General features: G+C 36.3%; 1 protein-coding gene and 1 non-coding gene across 3 annotated transcripts; one reads left to right on the top strand and one right to left on the bottom strand.

Moving 5' to 3' along the window:
- Positions 1-309: 309 nt before the first annotated feature.
- On the bottom strand, positions 310-10714 carry LOC141657791 (uncharacterized). Of its 2 annotated transcripts, none has more exons than XM_074465130.1 (5): positions 10628-10714; positions 10375-10446; positions 4382-4938; positions 2583-2758; positions 310-969 (listed from the first exon to the last, which is right to left on the bottom strand). In XM_074465130.1, exons 2-5 carry the CDS (start codon positions 10400-10402, stop codon positions 495-497), a joined length of 1236 nt encoding a protein of 411 aa, XP_074321231.1. In that variant the 5' UTR covers positions 10403-10446; positions 10628-10714; the 3' UTR covers positions 310-494. The 2 variants fall into 2 exon arrangements, with proteins under 2 accessions (XP_074321231.1, XP_074321232.1); XM_074465131.1 differs by lacking the exon at positions 10628-10714 and adding an exon at positions 10533-10607.
- Positions 10715-11375: 661 nt separating this feature from the next.
- TRNAP-UGG (transfer RNA proline (anticodon UGG)) lies at positions 11376-11447 on the top strand. Its single transcript has one exon. It is a non-coding gene; the product is annotated as a tRNA-Pro (tRNA).
- Positions 11448-14477: the final 3030 nt, after the last annotated feature.

Here is a 14477-nt window from a genome sequence, read left to right as displayed (position 1 = left end):
TTATTATTAACTTCAAAATCAAAAACTTAATTTGTCAGGACTAAATCAAACTCGGTGAGCGGACTTGTAAATTATTAACCCAGAAATGGACAAAATGAAAAAAATCTTGCTAGAAATTGAAATAGTTTAATCACTTTGGTAATTTCTTAAGATAAATAGTTTCCTATTATGTCCATTTTTGAAGTATTAACTTATGTCAAGTGCGCGTCATGGGAACTGGGCACACGTTAGAAAAACCAGTTTTTATGAAGAAAAAAAAATAAAGGCCGAAAGGAGAAACGAAAAATACCAAATAACAAAACAAGAAAAGAGTACTTAATAATATCTATATAATTGAAAATGAAATTCATGTCAATTACATTTCCATTGTCAATTGCATTAAACAGAGCCCTAATCAAGGAAGCTATATCACCAATTTCTAGAGGAGAGTCATGATTTATCTTCTCCTCTTCAAATAATTCCCAGGATGTTCCTCAGGGCATAACTTATAAGCCTTACGGCCCGACTTTGACGGGCTCGGAATCTTCAGCCCATTTGAAGAAGTTGCAACCAGGCCCATTAGTACAGTTTCCACAGCTAAAGAAGTAACTTCCTTTCTGCTGATCTGGTTTCCGGAACACTTTCTTCGCACTCGCTGCCCCACAGTAGCAGTACACGAGGGGGCCATCCATGCCGGGAATGGCAGTGGAGTAAGGAGGGTTCTTCCCTTTATAGTAAGCGGGACCTGATTCAGGGAGACTAGACTCACCATTAGGATGATTGTCAGAGTGCCACAGGAGAGAGTTGGTTATTGCGAGCTTCATTCCCCGGCGCATGATGAGGGTCAGCAGACGAGCGGTATTCTTGGCATCATCGAGGCCGCAGTGAGCCCTGCCTTCCCATGTCAAACCAGCACGTTTGACCGCTTCTTTCAGATTGCACCTATCGCCTCCAAATGCTTCACTAAATGGGACCTTCAAGTTGATCCACCTGAGATGATACATACCAAGATTTTAAGCAAAGGGCCGAATTTGAGACGTTGAAAGAACTAAACCAAGAGAAATGAAAAGATATATAAGAGTCATCCTTCTCACATGAAGACCGATACCATTGCATATTTGCATCTAAATCAGTAAAAGACTAAACATTGACCAACTAAATATTCGCGCTGGACAATTGCTGAGCAATAGCAGCAGCAACAACATTGTGCCAATATGGCGGAGTAACGAGCAGACACGTCACACGTGTAAACCTTAACACAACAATAATGAAATCTAGGTCTCAGAAACTTCACGATATAAGAAGCATAAAGAGGTCTACCGGGGAAAGATAACAAAACACAGCAATGTTAAGAGTCAGTCAACTGGTCAAGATATTTGTTCCACCACAAATCCACAACTCCTCTGGTTCCAAACAAAATGTTGAAATCTAATTGTTAATGTCCATCAAAAGGTGCTGAACTTTCTCATTAGCGTGGTTACGGTAAATAGGATTCATACATGCTTCTTCTTAACAACAGAGAAAGGATATAATGTTGACTTCAGCAAAATGCAATTCCTTAGGCAGTTTAATTGACGGTAAAATTATGCGTCAAGTTTGAAAATGTCTAGGTGGTAAAGTCATTAAGAGAGGAGGTCATAAAACATGTCGTCCTCAAATCCCCCTATGGGCTCCCCTTAGTTCCTTAGAGCAACAAAAATATTATGTTTCAACTTTAACAGCCGTGTTTCGGTAGAGGGTAATGGATTAAGAAGGTAATAGAGGTGGTGGAGAACATAGGGGGAAGAAGAAGAGCAAAACTGCAGAAGGCTACGGTTTCCCCTAAAATGAGGATGTCGTTACCACTCCAACGAAAAAGTAATATATCCCCCACCCTATGAGTGTAATAAATCTCCAGAAACTCCTTCAACAAGCTCTATCCACCTTATGCACCACCTCCTTAGCTTAGCTCTATCATCCCCTTAATCCATCCCTTATACTCTTATATAATCAAGACATAGATAAACAATCCATCAACTCAAGCAATCCATCAAAAGAGAAGGCAAAAAGATTGATGATTTTAAGTTAAGTATCACATAAACTTGTATTTGTTTTTTTAACAAGGTTATCATATATTCCTATAAATTAAGGGATGCCAAGGAGGTGACACCCATATAGAAAAGATATCATGGAGGCGATGCCAGTCTGGAAAAGACACCGTGAAAGTGACACCCAACTACAAAAAGACACCCTAAATGTCACGCCCGAATAAAATGAGAGACGGATAATTAAGCTTATAAGCTACTGTGGGTAATTTTATCTACAAAAATAAGAAGAGACAAGTTTCGATTTGGTTAAAGCATATGGCTCCAAATATATAATAGCTTCAGAAAAATGAAACTTGAAATCTTGAAATGAAGAGGCCACACTAAACTTGCCTATCCATGTTATGCATAACTAACATTAATGGGTCAGAAAGCGAATGATAGCAAGACATGCCAAAAACAATTCATAAGTCTACTTTCACACCCAGAAAATTAGATTCACATGACTGTGACTTCCTCAGCTCATTATTAAGTGCATCATCAAATAATATATTACTCAGAAAACTAACTCACTCTTACCTATTGAAGTATGAAGGCTTGCTAATCTTCTTGAATCGGCACTCTGACTCCAACATGACTTGGCAATCCCAGTTAGACCATGTCACAACAGCAAAATCGGTATGCCTAACACCCTTCTCTTCAAGCCATTTATCATGCGCGAGAAGTGCTTCACTCAAAGGAAATCCTTTGTCTACCTAAAAACAATGAGAAACACTTAATGTTTATACCATTTATATTTAAAAAGTCAAAATAGAATGCTTAATGAGAGTCTAGTTGCAATAAAATCAGTAAGGGTTCTCCTTGGTGATAACCCCTCTTAAGGCAATGGGTGTACTACATCATAAATGAGCAAATACATAAACTAATTCTTCAAAGGTTAAAACAAACCGGCATGATTAACGAGATTTAATGGAAGGAAGAAAAAGAAAAGAATATCAGACCATAGTACACCACTGTTGAGCTCTTGTGGAGATTCATGGAGTGGATTCATTAAAATGGAACTGAAGCCCATTGACAATGTCAAACATCAAGAACCCGATATTTATCTATAGGGAACTAACTATAGATAAGTGAAAATTTGGATAGTACCAGTGCATTTTTGACAATAATAATTACTAACAATATTGCAAACTGACCGAAGCAACTACCAATATTTGGATAATCAATCTCAAAATAGGACAGGCTTTTAATACGGGAACAGTAAAAGTTTTCCTAGAACTGATAACAAATCCACAACATTATTGGATACCACTAAGACCAAAGGCAGATATGCAAGGGGCCAGGGGCCAGGGCCAAGGACTAGTCATGTTGTAGGATACTGAAACGCACTGATGTAAAACCAGAAGTGTCCAATAAGACTTACAAATTCTTGAGTGAGAAATAATTGATTCTGTTAACTAGATAAATAAAAAACATGGAAACACTAGCGTTTTAGGCAAATTTGGCTAAGACGGTCCTATGATAGAATAAGGTCAGGCTAAGGTCTTAAGGTGAGACTTTAAGGGTGTGTTTGGATAGCAAAAGTGGAGGGAAAGGGAGAAGAGGGAGGTGGAGGGGAGGGAAGGAGGGGTAGGGAGAATGGAGGAAGAGAGTTTTTCCTCCAATATCTCCTTTGTTGGAGGGATTTGGATTAGGCTTGTAGGAGAGAAAATGGATCCCACCATTTCCCTCAAACCCCATTTGTTATCCAAACAAGCAATTTTGTATCTCTTCCTCCCCCTCCACTCCCTTTTCCACCAAAACCCTTCATCCAAACAAATCCTAAGATTTAAAGTTGAAGATTAACTCAAAACCTTTGAAATTCAATCCGTCCTTTGCAAAACTTATGGAACAAGTTTAGTTTCGCAAGATCTCGATTCATGAACCACCACAGCATAAAAAAAGTTCGCCATTAACAATAACAAATGGTTTAAAATCAGGCATGTGATCATGTGGTAAATTCATATATTTCCATATATTTAAGAAATGATTATGCTAAAATTTGATAACACTAACAAAACGTTCTAAATTTTTGAAAAGATTGCTCTCTGAAAACAATCAACTTCTCAATTGGGCAAGTTTCAAAACCACATGGCCAGTTCACATTCCCAAAAACCAACAAGTCACAACAGTACTCCAGAAAGTGCAATATAAAGCTTCATTCACATTGAGCTGTTGATTATAAATTTCATCCCTAAAATTATCAAGGCAGGCCAGATATAAATGTAAAAATTGGTCTAGATTAACAATAGAAAGTTAGAAACAAATATACTAGGAAACATATAGATTCACTTATATCCACATAAACTAAATTCATGAACTACGATAACTTCACAAACCTGAGACTGCTGAATTCCTGTCAGGTCTTTGCAGAATTCAGTGAGCTGTTGATTATGAGTAGGTCGCACATAAACTTGAAAATAGTCCTCCAGCTGACCAGTCCTACTGTTGACTATCACAGATGGAAACTCAATTATTTCCTGAGGATGTGGGTTCTTTTCTCTGTCACAAGTTGCCTCAAAATCAATGACTACAAAGTACTGAAACTCTTGAAAGCCATATTCAGATTGGAAGCTCTGAGGAATCATTTGCGCAGGAAGCTGCGGAAACCAATATGTAGGGAAGTAAGGCGCATGGCTTGAAGGATAAACCCAGCCATCAACAGGGTTTGGCTGGCAATAACTTTCCTGGAGAAGGTTGGGATATAAGTTAGACCAATAATAATAATACTGTTCCCACATTGATCTCATACTCTCGGAATCAATATTTGCTTGCTTTCCTTCACCAAGAAGTTTTAGCTTTGGCAAATATGAGCTGAAACTCGTCATCGGGCCATAGAAAATGCCATCACCTTGGAAGCATCCATAGGATGCTTCATGGCCCTTTTGCATTGTTTCTGCATGAAAACATAGAAGTCAGCCAAAAATAATACCAATGACAGAACAAGTTCCAATTATAAAAGTTGACAACATTTCACACAAAGGAAAAAAGACAACAAGGAACCATTTTTTATCCTCTTTGGACTAGCAAAAAGTTGACGTCTATTTCTAAACTCAGACAAAAATTACAGAGAAAGCTGATAGCCATAGCAGTAAACCATCGAGGATCTCATGCAACTGTATCTCTTTAAACTCAACAACAAAGTTTCACTGCCAAAAACATTTGGAGACAGCTGAACATGAACCATCATCAAGAGTCGTAGAAACGAAGGTAGATCCATAGATTTGAGAAGAGAAAAGGAAGACAACGCAGCCTTTTATCACATGACCCATAATGAATATTACGTTGTAAATGGCATTGAAGGACCGCTACTTCACAATAAAAAGAAGCCAAACCCCCCGCATACTCTCTCTCTCCAGTTGAATCCCCCGCCCCTCTCGAAAAAATATTTACTCTCATACATTCCAAGTAGGTGAAGACACGATCCTCTTAATCAGCCCCAAACAATGCGCTATTGGATCTTCATCTACCCTATCAGTCATCTTTCTCGAGCCTTCGACGGTACTCTCTTGGATCCCTTGATTTTGTTCTCACATGTACAAACCCACGCAGACATGTCTCTCGCATATTATCCACTTTTGTTTGAAGAAGTGCAAGGTGCACCAAGGTGCCACAGGGCCAAGCCGAAGAGGCTTGAGGTTAAGCAAAAGCGTGTGCATTTTACATAAGACGCACCCTATTTTGCTATCTTGTATTTTCCAAATCAGAATTTGGGCAACAATACCCTTCTTAGGAGTTTTCAAGTTGGCTAACATGTCCAGCCGTAAAAATTTAGTTATGATGGAGAAACGAAATGGAATAATTAAAGATCTAGGAGAAAAATATATGGAAAGTGTGTATTAGTGAGCCTCGTTAGGTGAGCATTATCTAAAACGCACGCCTAAAATGCACCGAAGTATTTTTGCTAGTGTCTCGTCTAAGGCGCACCTTAGGCACATAGTGCATCATTCTTTGGGTCTGGACCAAACATGGGCCAGGTCAAGAAAACAATTGCCCAGCGGACAAAGTACATGGAGGACAACCCATTTCGGCCCAGTTTGGTGCCCTTAACCGCCTTTTTCGAGCGGGTCGGGCAACCAACAGGCTAGCGGCTTGACATGTATTTTTTTTTAAAACGAAAATTACTAATTTAACAATAATAATCAACACAATCAATTTTAATTGGTCAAACAATTGTAATGACCCACTTTGTTATTGTTTGAACAATATATTTAATTTAGACGTTTTAAAGAAATTTTACCATATTTTGTCAAACAAAATGACCTTATATTTTAACCTTTAGAGTTTCTTATTATATTTTCCATATCCCTACAACAACAACAACAACAACATCAGAGCCTTAATCCCAAAATGATTTGGGGTCGGCTGACATGAATCATCCTTTCGAACCGTCCATGGGTGAACTAATTGATCAAATTTCATGAGAAAATTCTTTTTGAGAGTAAAAAGTTAAGGAGTTAAAAATTAAACGGCCTTTGTTAAGTTTACGACTTTACGTTATCGGTCCTGGGCCAGTCCACGGACTTTTCTTAGTGTCTATACCCCACCGTTAAATTTGGCGGGCTGGCCTTGACCCACTCTCTTAATTATTAATTTACAAAATACTTGTTTAAACCCGCTAAAAAGGCGCGCCGGGTGGACCGCCTGTGAACCTACAGGAACAGTCGATGCGCGTTTTTTTAAAACCAAGTTATCCACCATAAAGGACTGACCAATTGAATTATGGAGAGAAAAAAAAAATAACAATAGTCACATAAAGCCATTTACAAGATTATATTCTCACATACACTCAATTCACCAAATCTAAAATTCAGCCGTCAGCCACAATTCAATAACCAACATTCCAATTATTATATGTCAGAATCAAGATTTCTGCTGTTCTGCATGACATGCAGAGGTTTTTATCTGTCTATTGACATTTAAATCCTCCAAAAAAAAAAGTTAGATTACATGGTATGCAACAAGATGTCTGAAACATATACTTGAAAATATAGTTAAGGTTTAAGCCTCGATCGTATCCAGCCACAGAAATACTAGATGCATGTTGGGCTTGGCACTGTTTAAATTGACAAAAGAGATCAAAACTTAGATTTTGGTTAACATGCAAATTGAATACAACTATCAAGCCTTTAATAAGTGAGGCATCAGTAAAAATTAAAAAATAAAATAGAATAAAATAAAATAAGTTTTCAGGAACTTGAATTTGGGATGTAAATGAAGCCCTGATACTGCTGTAAAAATTCTTATTAGAAACACTACACCTAGATTTGTTATTTGATGTTAATCAATGAAGTAATCACAAGAATCTCCAAAAAAGGTAGCAGAGAGACTAAAGAGGGCATGCAGAAGACGAAGGCAATAGAGAATGAGGGAAAACAGGAAAGACTGCTCAATCACCTGAGGATTCACCAGCCCAATGTGATTTGAGTTTCATATAACCTTGAGCAGGCTTTTGAGAACGATTCTTCTTTTTCATCTCCAATTTTTTCTCTAAAGAAGTGATCTATCTAGAGAGAATTAGACTATAGAAAAGGGATGAAGAAGCATCGTGATGCAATGAATAGATTTATAAGAAAAAATCCTCAACAAGATAGACCGTAACGGAAAAAAGGTAGATATGAAAAACATGCGTGATACGGCAAGGCTATTTAATGCCTCCAATTAAAAGATTATAATGGGATTAAATATTGGCCGCAACACGTCGTACCAGCCGTTATGAGAGGAAATTTTATCTTATCGTGACAAATTTTCTTATATAAGAGGGGATTCCAAAATAGCCAATATTTGATCCGAACAGTCGATATTTGACCGAGATGATGGATATTTGATCGATACGTGACTGATACAAAGCTAATTTAGCCGATAGCCTGATATAAGTCTGATAGAGCTTGACGGATACAGAAAAAAAAATGAGACTAGTATTGAGATGGAACACGCTACCACATCATAGTATCCCACCGCGATTAGCGACCATCATCAAACTGATACTAGGGGTTATATACACTCAATCGGATCCTCTTCGGGCGAAAAATTCCATGTTATTAAAAGCGATGTTTTGACAAGTGTAACCAGAAGATTATAGAGGAAAATACATCGTCTAGTGAACAAATGGATATAGTAGGGATCAAAAATAAGATGCCCGACCGTCCAAATTAAATGAGTTGGATAGCTTGGTGTGTCTAGAATTCTTTCTACTAGGTAAGGGAAGTATCCTATACGGAGTATTATCTACCAAATAACTTATCCATAAAAATGGTAGCATAGACCATTTATTTATTTATCCCAACAGTAACCAAGCAGAACATGAGGCAGATAGAGATTGAATGGAAGGACTGAAGGAGTTGCTCACAATGTTCGACCTTACCGAAATGCCTCTTATGAGGTTCCCACCCAGGTAAATTGAACCTAATCAGCGAGCTACCAAAAAAATGGATGTCATAGAGGATAACAATATTACAGAAAATCGATTACTCCCTTCTCCATAGCCCTTAGCCTTCAATCTCGACCAAATAGTAGTGATTGACATACAGATGTGTCCAAATCAATTGTTTATAACTAAACAAATCATCTCAAAATATCTTTTTATGACGGCTCTAGTCATGATCATTTAGCAATCATTAATACATCTATTTTGCGCCATTCCATAAAACGGGCAACAACCTTGCTCATATTGCACAAGATTATGTCAACTTCATCTGTCTGCCCAAGCCCTTAGTTTTAAAGGCACGTCCAGGGGCTGATGTCATGCAACGACGAGGCATGAGGTGATAATTTTGCACACAAATGTGTATAAAATAAAATGCAGTGCACCAACAGCCTTTTTTAGATTTAAAGGAATAATATGTGAACAGGGAAAAGCTAGAGATAATGTGGTTAAGAGAAGGGTTTAATCAAAACAATTAGAAAAAAAATAATGGAAATGGCATAGAAATGGGTTTTGCTAGTTGTGCCTTATCTATAAGGCCGCTTAAAGCGCACCAAGGCAATTTGGCTATTGCTTCACTACGGTGCATTTTTTAAAACTAAGTCCACCAATGTCAGATCCCAAACATATGTTAAGATTGTCAAATATGTTGCATAACTGTAACTGATTCCAGCCATAAAAGGAATATCCAAACTATAGAAGGGGAAGGTGTATGTTCCCATGAGCTATTTCCCCACGGTCAGCAATGGGGGAAACTTCATGTGAGTATTGTAGTCACAATGAATACTGCACATCTTATGTTAAAGGCCACGAATTAAAAACATCAAATGATCATCAAGAACATGAATAGCTTTACCGGTCCCAAGACGCTATAGTCAAGAGTTATAGGGAATGCAAGGAAGATATAGAAACAACATCGTCCAGGCAACTAATAATTGTCATACTTGAAGGAGCATGTTGAATTAACTAATTCTGATACCACCAGGTCCACCACCTTCAAGGTAAAGTGAGACAGCATTCATTCAGCTAAATATATTTCCAGGCCGGCTTAGATTCCTTAAGCCCGCTAATTAGAATAATCTGAACAAGTCCCCATTTCTGGACAGATAGTAAGAATGTAGGTCCTTTTTGTTTTTGAAGTTCTTCTCCTTACAGGACAACAAAAGCACAAGCTAATATGAGGTGAACATGGTGTTGCCAGCCTTTTCAATGCCTAAACCGCCAGAAATCATTATACTTGATAACCATTAATCTTTCTAAATCTGCCTCCTCATCAAACCAGTATAGAAATTGGTACAATGTGACAGCATAGATGAATTCTCTACCAATTTCTAACAAAATCTCCAAATCTTTAGCACCGGTAGCACGACATATCATATCAAACTACTACTTACTCCGGCGACTGTGTATGCCTCTGACCTCTCCCATAGTCATAAGTCATAAACCAGTATCCCAACTTCCAAAGTAGCCTAGATATGTACTTTCATATCACATAATCAATAGCCCTCAGTGTCATGTATCATCACCGCCACCAAGGCACCACCAACAACAATAACATTACCCCATTACCTAATTGACACCCGCAAAATTGTGGGGCTAGGGGGTCGAATGTACGCAGTCTTCCAAATTGAGAGCTACACAAAGAGGTGGCTTTCAAATGACCCAGGATGAAAGAATAACATCGAGTGACTGCTACTTCACAACAGAAAGAAGCACAACCACTTCCCACCAAGATCAAATTACTACACACTATACTAGCTCTCAACTCCCAAAACAGTATAACCAAAAACCCAAGTGCCAAAATCAACAACTAACCCAGAAAAATGCTAACTTTAACACCCAATTATCAACATAATCAAATTTGCATACAATTAAAGAGAAAAATGCTCAAAAAAATTGAATTCTTACTTGAATTATCAAGGGCCATCATGATCATCACGGTAAACAGAATCAATTGGCGCGAACATCAGATCATTATACCTAAAAATACAAACAACCCAGAAAAAATTAACAAAAACCCATTTCAATATAGCAATTAAAAGTTAGTAAAAAGTGGACAAACATACAATATGTATGATATAATTATGTGGGTCATGTATGAATTATGTAATTGAGAAATAATAATGGCGGAAATCCAGTAATTGAGTGAAATTTTGCTTACCAGTAGGGTTGTCCACAGAAAAAGAGTTTTTGGAAAGACATGGGGATTTTTGGATTTATTTATATGAGACTTTTGAAATTCTTTTTTTTTCTCTTGGGGTTTTATTTCCAAACTTTGATACTTTGATGCAACTAGGCAAGAGATTCAAAAAGTTTGTACAATTGTACTATTTTGATTTTTTATGTGAAGTATTGGATTGAGTTGTTACAAGAATTCGAATCTGCCATCTATTGTTATAATATTTTTCGTTTCAGTTATTAATTATGTTGCATGATAGATTGGCGGTATGATTCAATGGTCTTGTACTCTTATTTGATACCTAGCACAACTATATTATACAAGCATATTGTGAATAATACACATTTTTATTAACAACATAATTAGCAAGAGATCACACGCGACAAGGGAATTATACATTGTTGTCGACAGTGGATGCGCTCATGCGCCAGGTTCATAACTCACCTGTTCTTTTCTTTTTTTACCACTAAAGACAGGTAACATTTCGTTACAATTTGAAGACGGAGTAAAATGTGATTAATTTACGACGAAAATGTAATCTTTTTTAGATAAAAAATTACCAGAACAATTTCCTAAGTTATAAGTTTATAACAGTGGCATGTCTTCAGCTTGTAACGAAGCGTTTTCTATGAGCATTGGTGCCTTTTTTTACTTCGCATTTTCTTCATCTAGTTTCGCGACACTCAATAACAACTATATATAAGGTTCTTGAATAACTAATAAACAGTGTGGGCATTTGGTCTAGTGGTATGATTCTCGCTTTGGGTGCGAGAGGTCCCGAGTTCGATTCTCGGAATGCCCCTTTTAGTTTTATTTTTGAATCAGTTTTATGCTATTTCACCAAGTTGGGCTGTTACACTAATTAGAGCCCATCTGAAAAGCAGCCATGTTTGTTGGATCTTTATTCGTTACTTGGACTCGTTTATGCAGGTTATTGTGATCCGTATCTGTAATGGATAAATTAGCTATGGTCCGGTCCATAAACGATTTTATTGAGGAAAAAAAAAACTTTTGCACTTAATTATTTATTTACATGAACACAAATTGTTGTGTAGGACCATTTTATACATAAGACCAGTCCAATAACACAAACCCCAAGTAATTAGTGAATATAGTTGTACAAAAATATTTTATTTTGAGAACCCAGTCATTTATTTTGATAGCTTGTACATTTCAATATGTCGGTATTCATCATAAGATATCAGATTGTCAAGATAAAGTTCAAATATACATAAAATTACATGTTATTTATGGGGTATTCTCTTTTTGGGCCAGTCATATGCTATAGGACAGTCTTATAGGAGAGTTGCTGCACTCTAATACAATGCTTTGTAGAAGTACTAAAAACATAGTGTAAGACGGTCTCTTTATAATGACTTTGTCATAATGGGAAGGTCATGAGTCTCATGACCATTTTAATTCATACAAATAAAACTATGCAAAATTATATTAATGTCTTCTCATATCACGCTAAATATTCTGGAGTTACATAACATAGGTATAATCAGATTAAAACGTGAGGTGAGGGGTTTGATCCCTGTTTATGGAAATGGAGCAAACTCTTTGACCAGTTATTTACTTTTTCGTGAGAGCACTCAAGGCGAGGGAATTATACACGGTTGTCGACGGTGGGGGTATATGAAAATTTGAGCTAAAAAGCTCGTCCTATAGATATATTGAGCTATGGAGTAACAAACAACGAAGCATGCCAAGCCACCACAGGACACTCCACCATGTGTATTTCCTGTCTTGACTCCAAAGTTTCCAGTCGCGTCACAGTATAGCCTTCTCTTTGTCTACACAATTAAGTAAAAATCAAGTGCTAATGATGCTTGGCTCAAAAAAATTACCCCATACTCTAGGCATCTAATCCATTTTTATAATCAACCACCTAACTATACGTGCATATGCATAGGTAATAGGGGTAATTATAATAAATTTACTATGAATAATGAGTAGGAATAATAATCCTTACCCAATTTTAAATTAGGTTAATTGAAATTTGGTTAAAATTCAACTAGGTTTGAATAAGTTTTTTTTTTTTTTTTTTTTTTTTGACAAGTAGTTTGAATAAGTTTAAAGTTCGAGACTTCTAGGATTTAAGCTTTAAACTTGGCACTTCAGGGTTATCAGGGTTTGATATCATGTATGTGTGAAAACTGTTTCAACCAAAGTTAAACCTTATTCATGGATAAAGTCTAATTAATAACGATTATATCCCTTACTAAATCTTACGAACAACTTGAAATACAATGGAGTAACATAGTCTAGTGCAAACTGCTACCGATTAAAATGACAATATATACGGAGTATAAAAATTTCGCCTTTTAGAGACTTCTTTAAACGTGCTACTGACCTGTTTAGATTTCAATCTACATTTAACCTCTAAATTCGAATCTTGATTCTTTCACTAACTTAAGTTTAATCGACACATTCTAAATAAGAATCGGGCTAGTCTTGTATAAGACGGTTTTTCACTAATATAGTTGTAAAACAGATCCAAACACACAACCCTGTTAGTGGATAAGAGTGATTACTACAAGATCCCATTTTACAATAAATTTGTGTAAAATCACCCTACACAAATCTTGGCGAATCCGAATAGAGTCAAGTCTTGACATACAAACTCAAGTTTTGATTGTTAAGCATTATTCATTAACTCATCAACTAGTTATTATAAAACCCTATATGCATAAGAGATTAAGAGTATATAACCTTGATATGTACATCAACATAGGAAAGAGTAACTAGAAAGACAAACATTCTTACCTTCTACACCCTACATTAATTATTAGATTAACATTCCTACATATCTAGATGCTCTAAATTGTGAATCATATTGCTTGCACGTGATAGACCTTGTATTAAAATGCATGCAATTACATAAAAACAAAAACTACAACAAAGGCTGCCAAATGTATAGTACTATTCACTATTTATATAATATAATTCCACAGATCTCTAGAATAATGAAAGTGGGCAAAAAGGGTACAATTTTAGAATCATATGAAAATTGAAATTGTTCTTTTCTCTCTATACTTTTCCGAGATGTACACAACAATCCATGAATTGTTTTATGATAATAATAATAATATTTTGTTGTTAGATTGACCATATATGCTTTGTCTTGCATTATTAGAAGTCTAAAGAAAAGAAGTTATGTTCTTCTCTAAAGCATATTTTGTTTTTGTCTTTGAAATTACTTAGCATCATTTTAATTAGAATGAATCGATCGAGCACCCATACGTCATTGGAGTTGGTTGTCTCGGTAGTGAGACTCGAGTTGTTTTGAATAAATCGTCGAGTATAATAATACCCGATCTTTGAATTTGAAAGTTATTATACACGCTAGAGATATCTTTACATGGCACATTGGTAAAATATAATACGCTAATAACTGTTTTTATACATTATGCATGTTTAGGATATCCATGGTTAATTAATGGCGGATCATATTGTGAGAAGACCATCTCAAATTCTCAATCAAAACATTAAAAGTGATGGGCTAAGATTCAATCAATTGTTCTTAGATTATTCTCATCCAAAAGACCAAGTTAATAAGGTCATTAACATTTTATTTGGGTCTAATTAATTAGAGGGTGACACCTATTAAGTGGCTAAATGGATTAAGTTCATCAAAAAAGGCCATGTTTTTTAGTCATCACTTGACCTCTCTTACAAATAGGCCATACTATTTATTTTTATTTTTATTTTTTTGAGGAAATAGGCCATACTAATTTGGTACTTAATTTTGGATAAAATCACCCACTTCCCTCATGCATGCATGATATAGTTCTCACCGTGAATGGGGATGTCTTACATCTTAACACGC

The sequence above is a fragment of the Silene latifolia genome, chromosome 5 (genome assembly GCF_048544455.1).
Source record: "Silene latifolia isolate original U9 population chromosome 5, ASM4854445v1, whole genome shotgun sequence".
Classification (NCBI taxonomy): domain Eukaryota; kingdom Viridiplantae; phylum Streptophyta; class Magnoliopsida; order Caryophyllales; family Caryophyllaceae; genus Silene; species Silene latifolia.
The sequence above is the reverse complement of the archived record's forward strand: the minus strand, read 5'-3'. Positions and strand labels throughout refer to the sequence as shown.

What these genes read in the sequence shown, in the direction of transcription:
- LOC141657791 (XM_074465130.1), bottom strand. Translation starts at nt 10,402, where the DNA reads ATGATCATGATGGCCCTTGATAATTCAA. An exon ending in GATGGCCCTTGATAATTCAA is followed by an intron (nt 4,939 to 10,374) that starts GTAAGAATTCAA and finishes GTTTTCATGCAG; the next exon opens with AAACAATGCAAAAGGGCCAT. An exon ending in CAGGAATTCAGCAGTCTCAG is followed by an intron (nt 2,759 to 4,381) that starts GTTTGTGAAGTT and finishes CATTGTTTTTAG; the next exon opens with GTAGACAAAGGATTTCCTTT.